At 40.8% G+C, this 15,667-nt stretch overlaps 1 protein-coding gene across 12 annotated transcripts in view; it reads right to left on the bottom strand.

The window, feature by feature from the left end:
* nav3 (neuron navigator 3) overlaps nucleotides 1-15,667 on the bottom strand; it is a 660,678-nt gene that overhangs the window by 185,001 nt on the left and 460,010 nt on the right. For all 12 annotated transcript variants that reach the window (XM_051948572.1, XM_051948574.1, XM_051948567.1 and 9 more), the window contains 2 exons: nucleotides 14,312-14,429; nucleotides 11,342-11,394 (listed from right to left, as the gene is read on the bottom strand). In XM_051948572.1, the coding sequence (XP_051804532.1) occupies nucleotides 11,342-11,394; nucleotides 14,312-14,429 (171 nt within the window). The remainder of the gene's footprint in view (nucleotides 1-11,341; nucleotides 11,395-14,311; nucleotides 14,430-15,667) is intronic.

Raw genomic sequence — 15,667 nt, 5'->3', positions numbered from 1 at the left:
AATGATATATACTGTCAATTGATATCTTGTGGTTTGAATGGATACTGTGTTGAGAGCAAATAAAAAAATTTGTCCAACCAAGATACACAAATGCATTAGAAATGGTCTCTGACTGACAAACACCAAATGTCCCCTCTGGAACTCTACACACCCAGAATATCAGCTATAGTGGTATCTGTAAAAGCTTACATTCACGTGTTTATCATATGTTGTTCTTGCTCTGATAGAGCATTACATCCATCCACTATCTGTACACCAAATTATCCTCATAAGGGTCGCAGAAGGGCTGAAGTATATCCCAGCTGACTTCGGGCGAAGGCGGTGGACACCCTGGACAGGACACTAGTCTATCACAGGGCTACACAGAGAGATTCACACCTATGGACAATTTAGAGGTAGTAGCTAACCACAGCATGTTTTTTGACTGTGGGAGAAAGCAGGAGTACCTGCAGAAAACCCACACATGCACAGAGAAAACATGCAAACTCCATGTAGAAAGATCCCAGGAAGCCCGGGACGCGAACCGTGATCTTCTAGCTGCTAGCTGAAAGTGCTAACCACAAAACCACTAGGGCATTAAAGTACAGGCAAATTGTTAAGGACAATACTTGAGTATCCATCTGCTTCACAGATCATTACCTCTAATTTTTCTCAATGAAAGTGACAGCTGTGCATGTTTTCTTCAACATTTAATGTATTCTAGCTCACCGAAAAGGTAGATTTGAAAGGTTTTTTAGTAGCTAATTTGGAGAATCACTGACTAGCAAGTAAAAGAATCTCAAACTTTCACCACTTTATATTTATTCATCCATGTGAATCCTTAAGGTGTTTTCAGACAGTGGACGTTTACCTCCACTTCCTCCTTCCCTACAATCGTTATAATTTTCCTTAATGAACCGACTGTTGAGATTGGCTGGATAGTGCACCCTTTGCAGGCTGATGGGATCAGAGGTAGCCAGGATACAAACCTTTACGGTGATTTCAGACAGCGTATTTTCAAGCAGGGTGTAGGTGGTGAATACAGTTTTTCAATTCTATTTTATATTTCGGACAAATGTCTTTCATGATTTAAATCTGTCTTAAAATGACTTTGCTGAGTTGCTTCTTCAGTCTTATAGGACATTTCTTAATGCCTTTTACAGATTTTGACATCCAACAAAGGATGTGAAATGAGAACCTCCTGGTCACAAGCTCACCTCTCTACCATACTGTGAATAAGAGGAGAGAAGAAAGGTACCCTCTGTATAGCAGCAGTTTCAGCAGTAGAAACTGGCCATCTGCCTGTGTCCATTTTAGATCACACTATTTGCTGGGCATGCAAAATGACATCAGGGATGTTTCAGAAGCCCTGAGTTCCCATCATCCTTTTGTCAGTGTATTTCCAGACCAACTGACTCTCATAATACAGTAGGTTATTCGCCTGACTGCCAAGGCTGCTGTAATCAAATCAGCGACCTGAGGAATCGTGTCACATGCCAGTTGGTCTGGCCTTGCGGGAACCTGGGCCAGGGACTCAAATTAGAACACAATCAATTAGAAGCAGAGATTAATAGCGAGCTGTGGCGATGATGAAGCGTCAGGCCAGTGACGATGATACTACTGAGTGGCTCATGCCATTTGTCCCTTCGTCTGGCTGGTGTGCAAGCTGCCAACAGATGGGGCCCAGATGAAACAAGTGGACTTTTAAGGTCTCCAAGAAACCCTTGACTAAATTAGGCCTCAAAGGCAGCATACTCAGTCCAATCCTGACTCTCAAGCCAAAGAACTAGTTCAGTATTTTGACTTTATGTCTTTTCTAGACAGTAATTACTTTGCTAATCAAATGATTTCATGAGTGAAAATTCACTATAGTTTAAAGATTCATAGGAGCTGACTACACTGTTTGTTTGTTTTTATCTGTGAGTATCACTCTGGGCATTGCAATTTTGGTTTATCAGTGCATCACTTTGGTCAAGGTTGAAATATGTCAGCAACTATTGGATAAAACTACTGGATCTTGTTGGAATCCTAATGGTTATCCTTTAACTCTTCAGAAAAAAAGAACCACCCTGAGGTGACATTTTGTTTTTTGAGGCAGACTCTAAAGTGATTCAATCCCCTATAGACCCCCAAATGTTAAATGCTAAATGTCTAACTTTAGAGCAGAAATAATCATGTTTACAATCTGGTACAAAAAATGGTTTTGGACTGCATAGCTAATTTCCCCATTCATGACAACTGTTCAGGGGTTGATTTTTATATAACTGCTTGGTTTAAACTATAGTAATGTTTAAAGCCATGCATCATTAAAGGTGTGGCTGCTTTGAGTGGCAGGTGAGTCAGTCTGTGGCCCAGAGACATTTACATCTTTCCTCATTTTGGATTATGATCGCAATGAATGGAGCCTCAAAACTGAGCTTTGTTCATTTTTATATACAGTCAATGAGTAGCATACAGATCTTTCTATTAAGCTCAACAGGCCTTTGTGCCTAAGTACAACCTCACAGAGCAGCTCCAGCTTCCGTAGACTCTTAGCAATATTTCATGGTCGTTCACACCATAATGTAAGAGCGTGCCAATGGCCGTTTTCAGCTCGACCTTTTGCTAGTTTGAACAATTCATTTTAATCCAAAATTAGCCATATTCAATGGTTAATAGGTCTGCAACCACCTTTGTGTGGCTGAGATAATATGTCATTATGGTTTTAATGGCTTCATGGGCATTCAGTGAGCTTTCAGTCAGAAATTAACAAAAAACTGTTCTGCATGACTAAGCTGACTGTTACTGCAGTCACCAATGAGTACAGACTCTTTATCTTTGCACTGGGAGAAATCACATTCATTTCTTGTCTGAAATACAAAGAATAAAAGTTCTTTTGACTAAAAGCTTAACAGTTAAACATGTTCTGTGCTAAATACCAGTCTGTATTCCGCAGAGTGCAATGCAATGCAAACTAGTTTCCTTGAAATATGGGCACAGCGCACCTTCTAGCAGACGTGTAGTGCACTAAAATTTGACAAACTGTATCGCTATTTCCTGCAGTCACCCACTCAATATAAATCAACCGCCAAAGAAATTGCACTGTCGAATTCAACAATATTGGGCAAAGGCCAAGGCTGCCAATAGCTGATCTAAATATGATCCATGACACTTTAAAATTCAATCTGACAAATTTAAACCACCAGGGAAGAGTTGACTTTAACATAGTGGGTTGTTTGATGTAATTTCTTCTACCCTGACCTCGACACCCTTCTGCTGACAGATGTTGCATCTCTGCATCTTTGTAGTCACCTAAGATTTTGACAAGTGTTTGTTTTTTCCTGACATCCTCTGCTGAGGTAGCGAGAAGCTAAACGCAGACACACATATATACACACATCCAGAAAGTCAAACTGCACAGTCATCCGTATTGCAGGGAAGCGCTCTGTGGTTTGCTAATGATGTCTGTCTATAATGAGGATTAGTGTTGCGAGGCTTTAATATTTTCTGCTGAATGGGCCTCTTCTGCCTTTCCCCGCCTGCCGTTCTCGTGTTTGAGCACGATTCTTCTGAGGAATGAAAAAAAAAATCCTTCGCTTGATTCAAAAAACCTGGGTGCGCATCTAATTCCTTTAGATGTCTGTACAATCACGGAAACTGCACTGTCAGAGGGCGTGAGGTTTTACACGGGAGAGGGATTGCAGAGTGAGCTGTGAGGTGAGTGGGATGCACAAAAACCCAGTGTGAGGTCCTTAATCCACAGAATGCCGTTATAGTTTTACATCACATGCATTAAGCTGATAGCTTTATCTAAAATTCCAAAATGAAAAGCACGTCAAATCCATCCATTAAGTGTACAGGTAATCCAGGAGGGGAGAGTACCATGGTGACAGATGTGGTGGGAAAGGACATTAAATCCTGAACAAAGAAGCAATAAATAATTTTTAGGGGTAAATATGACAGAAAACCCTAAACTCCAGCCTCCAAAGCTACCTCACACCACCCTCATGGTCTATCTCTGCTCTCCTCTATTACCATAAAGCTGAAAAACATTGAAAAGATGCATTCAATCCAGCAGAAAGAAACAGAACCAGACTTTGTTGGGCTCTTTGTGCCACACTCTTGTCAGTACAATTTGTCATCATCTTTGCCGGCTTTACTCGGCGGTTGGAGAGTTTCCTTCCGGGACAGAATATGTGGTCGATATGGTTCTGTAGACCAGCATAAGATACAGATTTCCAGCAATAATTAGCAAACAAACCAAACTATTGCCTGAAACACACCAGCACCAGTTCTACTTGGAAAAACAGGCATGTCCAAAAGTTTTAACCACTGGCGATGCCACCCTACATTTGCATTTACAAGGTGTACCAATTAGCCACAACATGGAAACTTCTGACAGATTACAATGTTACCAGTCAAGCAGTGACTTATATTAGGGAGCAAGAGAATAGTCAGTTTTTGACATTGACTTGGTAGAAGCAGGAAAATAAGCACTTTGGGGAAATTTGCGATTTTGTAATGACCAGAGGGTTGGAAAAGAGCATCCCCAAAATGACAGGTGTTGTGAGTTGTTCCCAGTATGCAGTGGTTAGTTTCCACCAAAAGTGGTTTAAGGAAGGACAACCACTGAGCCTCCAATAGGTTCATGGACAACCAAGGCTTGTTGTAGTATGTGACCAAAGCTGACTACATCAGAACTAGACCATGGAAAAATGGACCAAGTGGCCTGGCTGATGAATCACATTTTCCTTTACATCAAACATGTGTGTCATTTACCTGGAGAAGAGATAGCAGCAGGGCCCGAGTGGGGAAAAAGGCAAACCGACAGAGGCAGTTTGATACTCTGGATAATGTTCTTCTGGAAAAATCTTGGGTCCTACATTCATGTGGATGCAGCTCCTACCATAAACATTACTGCACACCTCATATACCCTTTCATGACAGTGGTATTCAATGATGAACTTTTCAGCAGAACAATGCTCCCTGTCAAACTACATAAATTGTTCAGGAACAGTTTAAGGAAGTTGGTCTCCAAAATCCACCAGATCAACCTCCATCCACTCATTAACTACACACCACTTAATCCTCATTAGGGTCATGAGGGGCTGGAGTCTATCCCAGCTGACTTAGGACACGATGGACAGGCCACCAGTCTATCACAGGGCTACACACAGAGGCAAAACAAGCACACTCACATTCACACCTACAAGCAATTCAGAATCAACAATTAGGCATCAGCATGTTTTTGGACTGTGGAAGGAAGCCGAGGTACCTGGACAAAACCTATACATGCACAGGAAGAACATACAAACTCCATGAGAAAGACCCCAGGCCTAGTCTGGGACGTGAACTGATGATCTTCTAACTGTAAGGCAACATTGCTAACCACCGAACTACTGTGCAGCTCACCTTGCAACCTCCACGATTGAACATGACGTCTGATACCACAGAACACCTTCAGAGTTCTTGTTGTGTCAGACTTGATGGGCCAGAGCTGTTTTGGCAGCACAAGACATACACAATATTAGATTTTATTGTTGTGGCTTAGTAGTGTGGATGTTTCACTGGCTGACAAAATGCAAAAGAAATGTTTCATTTCAGGCAGTAAGTGTCACTTTAACTTCTATTTTAATGCATTTTCAAACCTTAAATTGAAGTAAAGTTCTATGGCAGCATTTTCAAAGCTCAGACATTTCCATCTTCACTTTCACATTAGCAATCAAGTGGGCAAAAAAAAAAAACCCTACGACCTTGCAGTGCTAATGGAGGATAGTTACATGATATAAGTGCAGACTTTTGTTATGCACTATAATAGTAAGGAGATCAAAGGTCAGACTTTTTTACATACTGTTCTTGTTGAGAGCAAATTAGACCAAGTAGGTTGGGAGAACTGGTAAAAGGTGCTATTAATTCATAATGCCACTGTTCTTTAAAGTACTATCCAATAAGCCCACCAGGCAGTCAGAGGTGATACCCTCTGGCCTTGTAATTATAAGGACTAAGCATTCAGAAGCCAGCTGAAGGCACTTCCATGGAGGCTTGGCTGGCTGAATTAGAAAGTTTAACAGGAATTCAGAGATTCAGTAAGTTGGTCTGTAATAAATGGAATAAACTCTAAATTTTACCCTTGACTCCCATGATAAATGCAACTGGAGCATGTTTTCATTAAACAAGATAACTTTGGGAGGAAAAAAAACGTCTGTGATTGTGTTAGCTGTTGGCATCAGATGATTATGAAAAGCAAGTTTTGTTGGTCATTACTCTCACAGACTGTCTACATGTTAGCCAAAAAATTTCTTTTGGACAAGCTCTGCAGGAAATGATTGGACTTCAACGGACTTGTGGATCTCTCGCACTGTGAACGAGGATTTAGAGAAAAAGAGTGCATTATGTATGTAGATTAGCCGAGAAGCTTGCAGATGCTGATGCCACGCTGGTTTCTGCTTCTCAGCTTCCAGCAGCTGCTTAGTTGGCCACAGTCCACTCACCAGACCGGCAGCAGCCCACCAGTTAGAGAAACAGACTTGTGACTCAAGGATCATCGTCTAAAGTCCCAAATGAGCAAAAAACTTTGCAAAGGAAGTAAATCAGACTCATCTGCCCCTCCACTGACAGCTGCTGCTACTGTGATGTCTCTGGCCAAAGTCTTTAAGCTCCAGGTGCTAGGTGGCCAGTGGGCGCGTTCCAAAGTTCACAGCTCGTGCTGTCAAAACACAGCTCAGAGTTAAAAAATAGCTCCAACTTTTGTCAGAACGGAGGAAAGGTTGTCTGTAACTAACTTACGTTTCAGATTGAGCTCACTGTTCAAGCTCATGGGATAAACAAGCCAAACAAAATACTTCTGCACTTGGACCGCCATATGTTCATGTGTCATTACGTTTATCTTTTAAGGTAGTTTAGTTCATTTGGCACAGCCAGGAAAATAAAATAACACATTGCAGGCTTTAAGCTGTGATCAAGATCAAATGTTCATACTGAATTTGTACAGACAGAAAATAAGAACTGTGAGCACCAAGTCTCACGGAATGACTTGGAGCTCAACAAATGGACAGTTTTGGCATCTTCGTCATCAGTGCTACACGGACACACACTGGGCGATTAAACTGCCATGACTGCCAGCCCGGATCAAGTTGCAGTTTAGTATGTCTTAAATCGGGATTATGCTCCCTTGCAGACAGCTGTGGACACCACAGGCGCATAGTTGTTCTAAATTATATTATTTTTTGGTCCGCTTGGGGTCCACTTGGAGGCCGCATCCCATACATGTGGAGTAATCTGGCACCTACATATTCTGTGCATTCACACTTTAGACCTTACAGTGTAGTAGCCACACGGACTGTCTGTGCAGACATCTGCAGAGAGGTTTGTGCAGACTCTTGCTAACTTTGGCAGATGATGTAAGTTATGTCACTTCGGTCCTAATGCACCGTCGCATGCGTGATAAGGCTGCCAATTTCGCAACACATTTCGAATGGCTTTTTCCTTCCCTTCCGCTATAAAGTGTTACAGTTTTCATAATCCTCCGACCTAGTAGCCTGTATGCTGAAACTTTCAAATTTTGACAAAGGTTGGAATCATACAATAAGACAAATCCTGCTTGTCTTTTTTTTTTTTGTAAATTAGCCATTTTAATTAAAATACTTATCTCCCCTTATCTCCCAAATGCACCAAAACAACTCCCCTGTCACAACTTCGCAGGGACAAGTCACTATTTCCTGGACTTCACATTTCCCAAGAAGATTGTGATTTTGTTTAAAGAATTACAAATATGCCACCGTGTTTTTTTCTCTCCCCCTGTAGCAGAATGACAATGAGGCACAGTCAGTCCATTCACGGCTATGCAAGAGTACTGAAGAAATTACTTATAATAAGCATTATTAAGTTATAACTCAGCCTCATTTTAATATTTATGACCAAAAATGGGTTTCTGTAAAAACTCACACTTTTATTTATGTGCTAACATAATGGCACAAGGGCTTTCTCATCTTAAATTAGTCTTTCAACACCATTAGCTAACACAATGTAGCATTAGAACACAGGAGTGATGGTTGCTGGAAATGTTCCTCTGTACCCCTATGGAGATATTCCATTAAAAATCAGCCGTTTCCAGATAGAATAGTCATTTACCACATTACCAATATTGAGACTGCATTTCTGAATAATTTAATGTTATCTTCATGAAAAGAAAAGTGACCCTAAACTTTTGAAAGATAGTCTGTATTTTACATTTAGTAAAGTAGCTAAGGTCATTTCATGGCTGCAACATGCAGCGTGACGTTGATTTTTTTTCTCCTCCTTAGAAGTCCGAGTGAACACTACACAGACTTTTGTGACTGCTTCAACTCTCTACATACCTACTGAAACTGCGTTATAGTTGTGCAATAAATCTTTATACTGTATATTTGGTGAGAGTTTCTCCACCAGCTTGAGAAACCAACTTTAGGCTGTTGATAACTTTTGTGAACGTATCCTGATGCAAACTCAGCACTGGCATGTCTTCAAACAAACTACTTAGCAAATTGCTCCTTTCACCTGCCACAGAATAAACATTGATTTTGTCCATACGGTGGTTCTGTTAGTTGGCTGCGTCTTTGTAGAAGTGTTTGAATGTCAGATATTTCCTTCCCTTTTCGCCCACACTATAAGCAGCCGTGCTTCCTCAGACTTCATTTTCCCAAGCTGGCCGGACCCTCTGCGGTCGGAGCAGGTGGTGGATCAATGGGCTTAGTAAGTGACTGAGACAAAGAGCAAATTGCACACAAACACACACACAAACACACTCGGACGATGCTGGTGTATCAAACCACATGCTTGCAGTGCTGCAGCAGTTTGCCCTTAGTGGCCACTGCGTCAGTCAGCTGTTTCTAGAATCACTGTATGTGACAAGAAAAATCAGTGTTTAGGAGTTTTGTTTCGACACACTGAACTCACACTCTAACATCCAGGGTCAGTAGAGTTCACATGACCATAACATTTTTTTCCTCCCTGTGTTCTTTAATGTTGAGTGCACAGTCTGCTTCCACTACAGCTGGACACACCATGGAGGTAAACATGAAACAGCTGAAAACGGCGCCTTAACCCCAACCCTAAGCAGTTGTAAAATACTTTTTGGTACATTCCAGTGTTTGGACACTGATATTCTTTAGACGTCTCCAGAGAGTTCATCTACAGTTCTACATGTTCATTCAGCAGATGCCTTTATCCAAAGCGATGTACATCTGAGAGCAGATACAACACAAGCAAGGATCTAGTCAGGAGAAAACAACCTGGATAAGAGCCATAAAACAAGTTCAAGTGTGATAATAGGACCGTGGTGTCCACAGGCAGTGCAGACGTAATTGGATATTTATTTCATTTTATTTTATTTTGCAGTCTGTCAAGTGCAAAGGTGTTCAGTGAAGAGCTAGTTTTAAAGTCTATTAAAGACTGAGAGAGACTCTGCAGATCAAATAGTATTTGGTAACTCATTCCACTAGGGTGGAACCATAGAAGGAAGAGTCTAGCTATGGACCGGCCCAGTTGCGGTGGTTGGATCAGGTGCCTTTTGTTGGCTGAGCGTAGACCTGAATGACACAGTTCAGGTAGGATCCACAAATTTGCCTTTCCTGGAAATCATCTATTAAAACCGACCTGCAGGTGAAATATTGATACGTATTTGGTCAGTGTGTGTGCAGAGACAAAAAGCTCAACTCTCACATCCATTGACAATGACTGACACACAAAAGACACAGTGCCAGGACCCAACAATCTGCTCACCCACTGCGTCTTTGTAAGAAAGTTAGCCGAAGCAGCTAAATAGCTTTAGTCACTTTTAATGGCAGGAGGGCAGATGCCAGGGCAAACCAACACTGCATAAACACTTAGTCAACTCTAGTTAAAGTGAGGGGTAATTATCTGAGAGTGACGACAATCAGCGGTTATACAGGCCGTCATCTCATTAACAGAGGAAACGCGACACCGCCAACATCGCTCAGCCGCATGGCAGCCAGAAGTGCAGATTATTGAAAGTGGCACAGTAAGTCCAAGATGGTGATGTTTGAACTTTTCATGGCTTTAGTGCCTTTTTGGACAAGTGGGGATGCGGCTGAAACCAGTCATCACCATCCCTCTGAGTAGTGAGGATGGTTATGGGTTGAGATGGCTCTGATCAGAGGTGATTCTAATCAGTTTGTGAGATTAAAAGCGAAAGAGTACAATGACTGTTCATATTTCAATGGGTCCTTTCAAATGTAGATCAGTTAAAGGTGCTCATTAATGGTGTTCCAGTGCAAAGGTATCACAGATGGTGGCAGAAATAATTAGAGCCTTTACTAACATAATGGTACCAATACAACAACAAAGAAAACTCTCCATGGCAAGTGCAAATTTCTGCTCTCGTAACCTATTACCAGCAAACATAAACATACTCATTGCCTAAATGTAGTTAATTTTAAGTTTAAAAAATGTTAAGATTTGGCTAGTGGTTTCCAGTCATGAAAGGACTGAGGAATAAATGTGACAGGTCATGAGATAATGAACAGATCTGACTTAATAAAAGTTCTGCTACACAAATGCATAGATTTTTTTGACTGTTCTCAAACCAACATGTTAAATATTGACTAGTTTCACTTATTTGGGATTCTTTTAATACGAAAGAAACCATCTGATAAGTTTAGTTTGCTTTTTTAAAAATTCTGACACTTAAAGAAATCTGAATAGTAACAAGGTGTCTCGGGTTTCGTCTTTTATAGGAGATCGCTAAAAAGATTGAAAGCTGCCTGTAAAATACAAAGATCTTGTATTTCATAAGTTTTATCATGATGTAGTTTCTATGTCAAATATCAGTCTGGAAGGTATCAAGTCTTTCCAATGAAACAGATATTGAAATGTAGTGAAGTAGAAAGTAGCTCAAAACAGAGAGCACTACTTTTTTTTACTGCTAGGGTAATGTATAAATTTGATATTTTAATTTAATCTCTTGATTAACTCAATCAAAACAGAGCAGTGAGAACAGAAACAGAATCAGAATATATATCCATATTAAGTGAGGTGGTGAAATAGAATCTGAAATTAAGTGATACATAAATACATTTCCAATCAGAGGCTTATAATGCAGACAGTCAGAGGATGTTTATCATGAGAGCATCACCTAAGTGCTTCACAATGTGTCTTAGTCAGTGTTACTACATGTAATCCTCATTACACTGGAATGTAAGTTTCTATCACTGTTGCTCTCTGTTATATTCAGTCATAAAGCACAAAACTGCAAATGCAACGCTCCATAACAGCTCAGAAGTGGAGCAGTGCTTCATGTAAATATTCCTCATTAACATAATTCTCTCTCAGGCAGCAGTGATGTAAAGGATGGATGAGTTTGAAAGAACAGAACAGTTCCACTCACCATTTGCGACTGGCTCCTGGGGCTGCCATTGATATCCTCCACCTTCTCATTCGCTGCGTGAGAAAGGAAACGGACAGATGAGATTTTCACCGTCGTCCCACACTTAACTTTAACATCCTGACGTCCTGTGACTTCTGAGTTCAGGTGCACAGATCCAGCAGGAAACTTCTGTTGATATTAGCATAGGAGCGTGCACGTGGAGGTGCATGAGTGTGTGTGTGTGTGTGTGTGTGTGTGTGTGTGTGTGTGTGTGTGTGTGTATGTGTGTGTGTGTTGAGGTGCAGAGCGATGCAGGAGAGGTCTGGGAAGCAAAGCTGCCTAATTCGTCAGCTGCCGCCAGAGAGTTACTGACAGGCCAGCTTGGCCTCATTGTCTGTTTGGGCGAGCAGGGAGGGTAAAGTTTCAATCCAACAGAGAGAGAGAGAGAGAGAGAGAGAGAGAGAGAGAGAACGTGAGAGGGAGGAAGTAAGAGAGAAAAAAAGAGATTTAGGCAGACAGACAGCATTAGTAAGAGAGGCAGCATACGTAACAAGAAGGAAAATGTGTTTGTGTTTGTGTGTGTCTGACTGTGTGTGAGAGGGTGATAAAGATTCCGAGTCCCAGAAAGAGAGAAGTTTAAAACACTGACTGGGACACAAAGAAAAAAGAGACAGCAAGAGAGAGAGAGAGAGCAAAGGCAGACAGAAGAAAAAGACTGTCTAAGAGAAGCGTCTGAAAAGCACCAAGACAAGATTGCGTAAGAGCTGCTTCTGGGCAAGTTTGAAAAAAAAGCCTGTAATGAATTACTCATTACTCGTCAGCAAGTGGTGATTACTGGCTTCCACAAGCTGTCAGTTTGGAGGTATTTACTGAACATCAACAGTGAGCTCGGTTCCAGGGATTGTATGTAGCTCCTGAAGTCTTGTTCTCGCAGCGTGGCCACGAGGTCCAACTTTGTAGTAAAACCAGGTGACTTCTAAATACAGGTTTACAAGCAGCTCATTCAAAGTTAATGACAGAAGTTTGTCTTATTTCCTCCTAAAATGATCCTCATGACTGGTGACGTTGTTGTCAGTGCCTTCAGACAGATTTACCCTCACAAAAAGTCCTGAAGTTCGCTGAAAACTACTTGGTTAAGGCTAGTTAATGACTGTACTAATGACTAGGAATTTATTTTGCAGTGAACAATGCAACCACAGAGTGGTGATAAAAATGTGACAGGAACAAAAAACCAAACTGCTTCAAAGGATTAAAGAAATCAACTGCTGGTAGGAAACTAGATGGAGAGAATATAAAACCAAGTTACTCAGTGTGTTTACTCTCTGTCTAATCCATCCAGTCATTCATCCTATTTTGCTGTCTTGGTTCTGTTCATAATATGCACCAGAAGTGACAGAGATGTTGTTATCTGTATGCATTAAACCAAGAAAATCATCTGTCTCTGTATTCAGATAGAAGAAAGGCATGTGGTTGTATATTACAAATCTTCATGTGTGAGTCAGTTCTCAGCTTATTGTTGACTCAGTGGGGACGCCTATAGAATAGAACATTAATTTTTCAATATTGTGTCATAAATGAAATGCATAGTTAGTCAGATCTGTGCCCTATTGTAGCAGACATGGGCATTTGTTCTTTGGCCATCTGCAATGATTTGAATGCAACAGAAGTAATACAGCAGCTGATGCACAAAAATGTCTGTTTTAATTTTTCTCAAATCAGAGCAAGTTGGGTAGAATAAATATTTGTGTCCATTATATGTGCTCTTCCAAATAATGCATTCAAATTCAGGTACACCTCTAAAGAGCAATTCATGATTCCTGCATGATCGTTATAAGCTTAAAGATGCAATTCTATTCAAAGCATGATTTGGTCTTTTGCATGCATCCAAAAACTCATGACTAAGAGATCCATTCATTTGTGTCAGGAGACCACTGCTGCTGCTGCACTTAGCGAACACAGCACTGACCCGTCTGTCCACAAGATGAAATATTTAATCAATGCCTGTCCATCCACCTCCCTGTGAGACAGAAAAAAAAAAAAAAGCTGCCTCTGCCTCAAATGCTGAACTACCAGAGTGTCACTGAGAGTAGTCGCTGTAATGAGATTACAGCATTTTAATTTGAATTCCTTAAACTGGTCTGCAGAAGAGGTAATCATGTTACTGTAATGGGTTGCTGAGTAATGTGTTCCCACGCAGCGCTGGTACGACAGAGAGAGAGAGAGAGAGAGAGAGAGAGAGAGAGAGAGAGAGAGAGAGAGAGAGAGAGAACACAAGGAAATGGGGAAGCAAGATCAGACAGAGAGCTAAAAGACATAAAAAGAGCGAAAGAGACAAAATGTGAGAGGGAGACCTAGAAAAAGTTAAACTGTAAAGGAGAGAGAGCGAGACCCATAGAAAAGACACGTGGGACAAAAAGAGAGAGAGAAAAGGTTGAGAAGTAAGGACTCTCTAGGCTCCAGTTGGATCCTCTGCACCCCTGGGTGTCAGAGTCATAGATCTCTGCTGCTGCTGCTGCTCGCCCAGCACCCAAAACACAGGAGAGCTGCTGCGATTTGGCCCAAATATCAGCCTGAGACACAGCTCTGCTCCAACACCCACAACAAAGACAGAGAGGCTAATCGCTTCATCTAGCAGACACAATGAATTATAGACACATGCAGTGTTTGAAGACTGTTGATAATACATGGTTTTATCCATCTGTACATCATTAATATTCCTTTTTAAATATTGAGGCTTACAGCTGAAGTAAGACGATACACTGTTTGGATAACAGAAGTCAGTGTTTCTGTCCTGTCATGATTTCTCTGTAGATTACGGCTGATTAGATAATAAGAGTGGGTTCAGTAAGTTGGAAAAGAAGCAGCGAGCTGTGTATTTAGACAACTGAAACATAAACACAGCACCTGAATAGAAAGTGTGTGTGTGTGTGTGTGTGTGTGTGTGTGTGTGTGTGTGTGTGTGTGTGTGTGTGTGTGTGTGCAGATGCCCACCTATGATCTGGATGATCTGTGCCAGCAGGACTCCATCGGTGACGTCCTGGCTCAGGTCCTTGATGAGGCGTGGACAGCCAGACTTGGCCAGGTAGTGATTGGCCCAGTCTGTGTAAATCTGCAACAACAGAACAAACACTGTCAGTGTGTGTGAAAAACACAGATAAAGAGGAGGTGTGTGTATACACAGTGGGGTTTCACAGATTTTACACTTTCAGGCAGACTGGCCCCACAGGACCCCAACATTATTCATACATGTATTTACAGCAGACAGTTGATTAAATGAATTGGTAAGGGTGGAATATAGGATTCTTGAAAGAGTAGACATTGTAAAAAAAAAAGTACATAATCTGGAGATGAATGCTCTTAGTGAAGAGTCTGTTTTTATAAATACTCATTTTACTGTTAAGTAGCTAAAGTCATGTTTTCAGCCCAAAGTACACTACCATTTAAAAGTTTGGGGTCACCAGGACAATTTCATGTTTTCCATAAAAACTCACACTTTTATTCATTTCTATTGACTGTATGGCTAGAATTAATCTAGGCTGTGTTTAATCTCTATTTAAACACTTGTGCATCCTTTATTGTGTAAGTATTGTTTGTGTGTTTTCTTTCTTTCTGCTGGGGCCTCTTCCCAGGTCATCATTGTAACTGAGAAATTGTTCTCAACTGATCTTATCTGTGCGAACATAACTGCACAAGGGTTTTCTAATCACCAATGAGCCTTTCAACACCATTAGCTAACACAATGTAGCATTAGAACACAGGAGTGATGGTTGCTGGAAATGTTCCTCTGTACCCCTATGGAGATATTCCATTAAAAATCAGCCGTTTCCAGCTAGAATAGTCATTTATCACATGAACAATGTCTAGACTGTATTTATGATTCATTTAATGTTGTCTTCATTGAAAAAAACTGTGTTTCCTTCAAAAATAAGTACATTTCTAAGTGACCCCAAACTTTAGAATGGTAGAATGGTTTAGAACAGTTTTGATTTCCCAGTTTCTAAAAAACATGGCAAAAGCAAATTTACAAACCACATTGTAACCTAGCAGGGATGGATCACATGATTTAACTACATTTTCTGCTGTTTCTCCTCCAAACTAACTTAATCTCACTAGGTAACGAACATTTGCATATAGAGTATTGCATTAGAAACAACTGTTTTATGACAGTCTGTCTTTTCTGATAGAGTTTTAGTACAACTACACTGGATGCCAAGAACTTAGTGAGTTAGGAAAAAAAAACATGGATGTCCTCAACACTTCACAGCTACATTCAGCCAAACTCACCTCAAAAAAAGGCTCAAAACTGCATTTTTTAAAAGCATGATTACCACAAATTGCTTTACAGAA

Source organism: Acanthochromis polyacanthus, chromosome 1 (genome assembly GCF_021347895.1).
Source record: "Acanthochromis polyacanthus isolate Apoly-LR-REF ecotype Palm Island chromosome 1, KAUST_Apoly_ChrSc, whole genome shotgun sequence".
Classification (NCBI taxonomy): domain Eukaryota; kingdom Metazoa; phylum Chordata; class Actinopteri; family Pomacentridae; genus Acanthochromis; species Acanthochromis polyacanthus.
The sequence above is the reverse complement of the archived record's forward strand: the minus strand, read 5'-3'. Positions and strand labels throughout refer to the sequence as shown.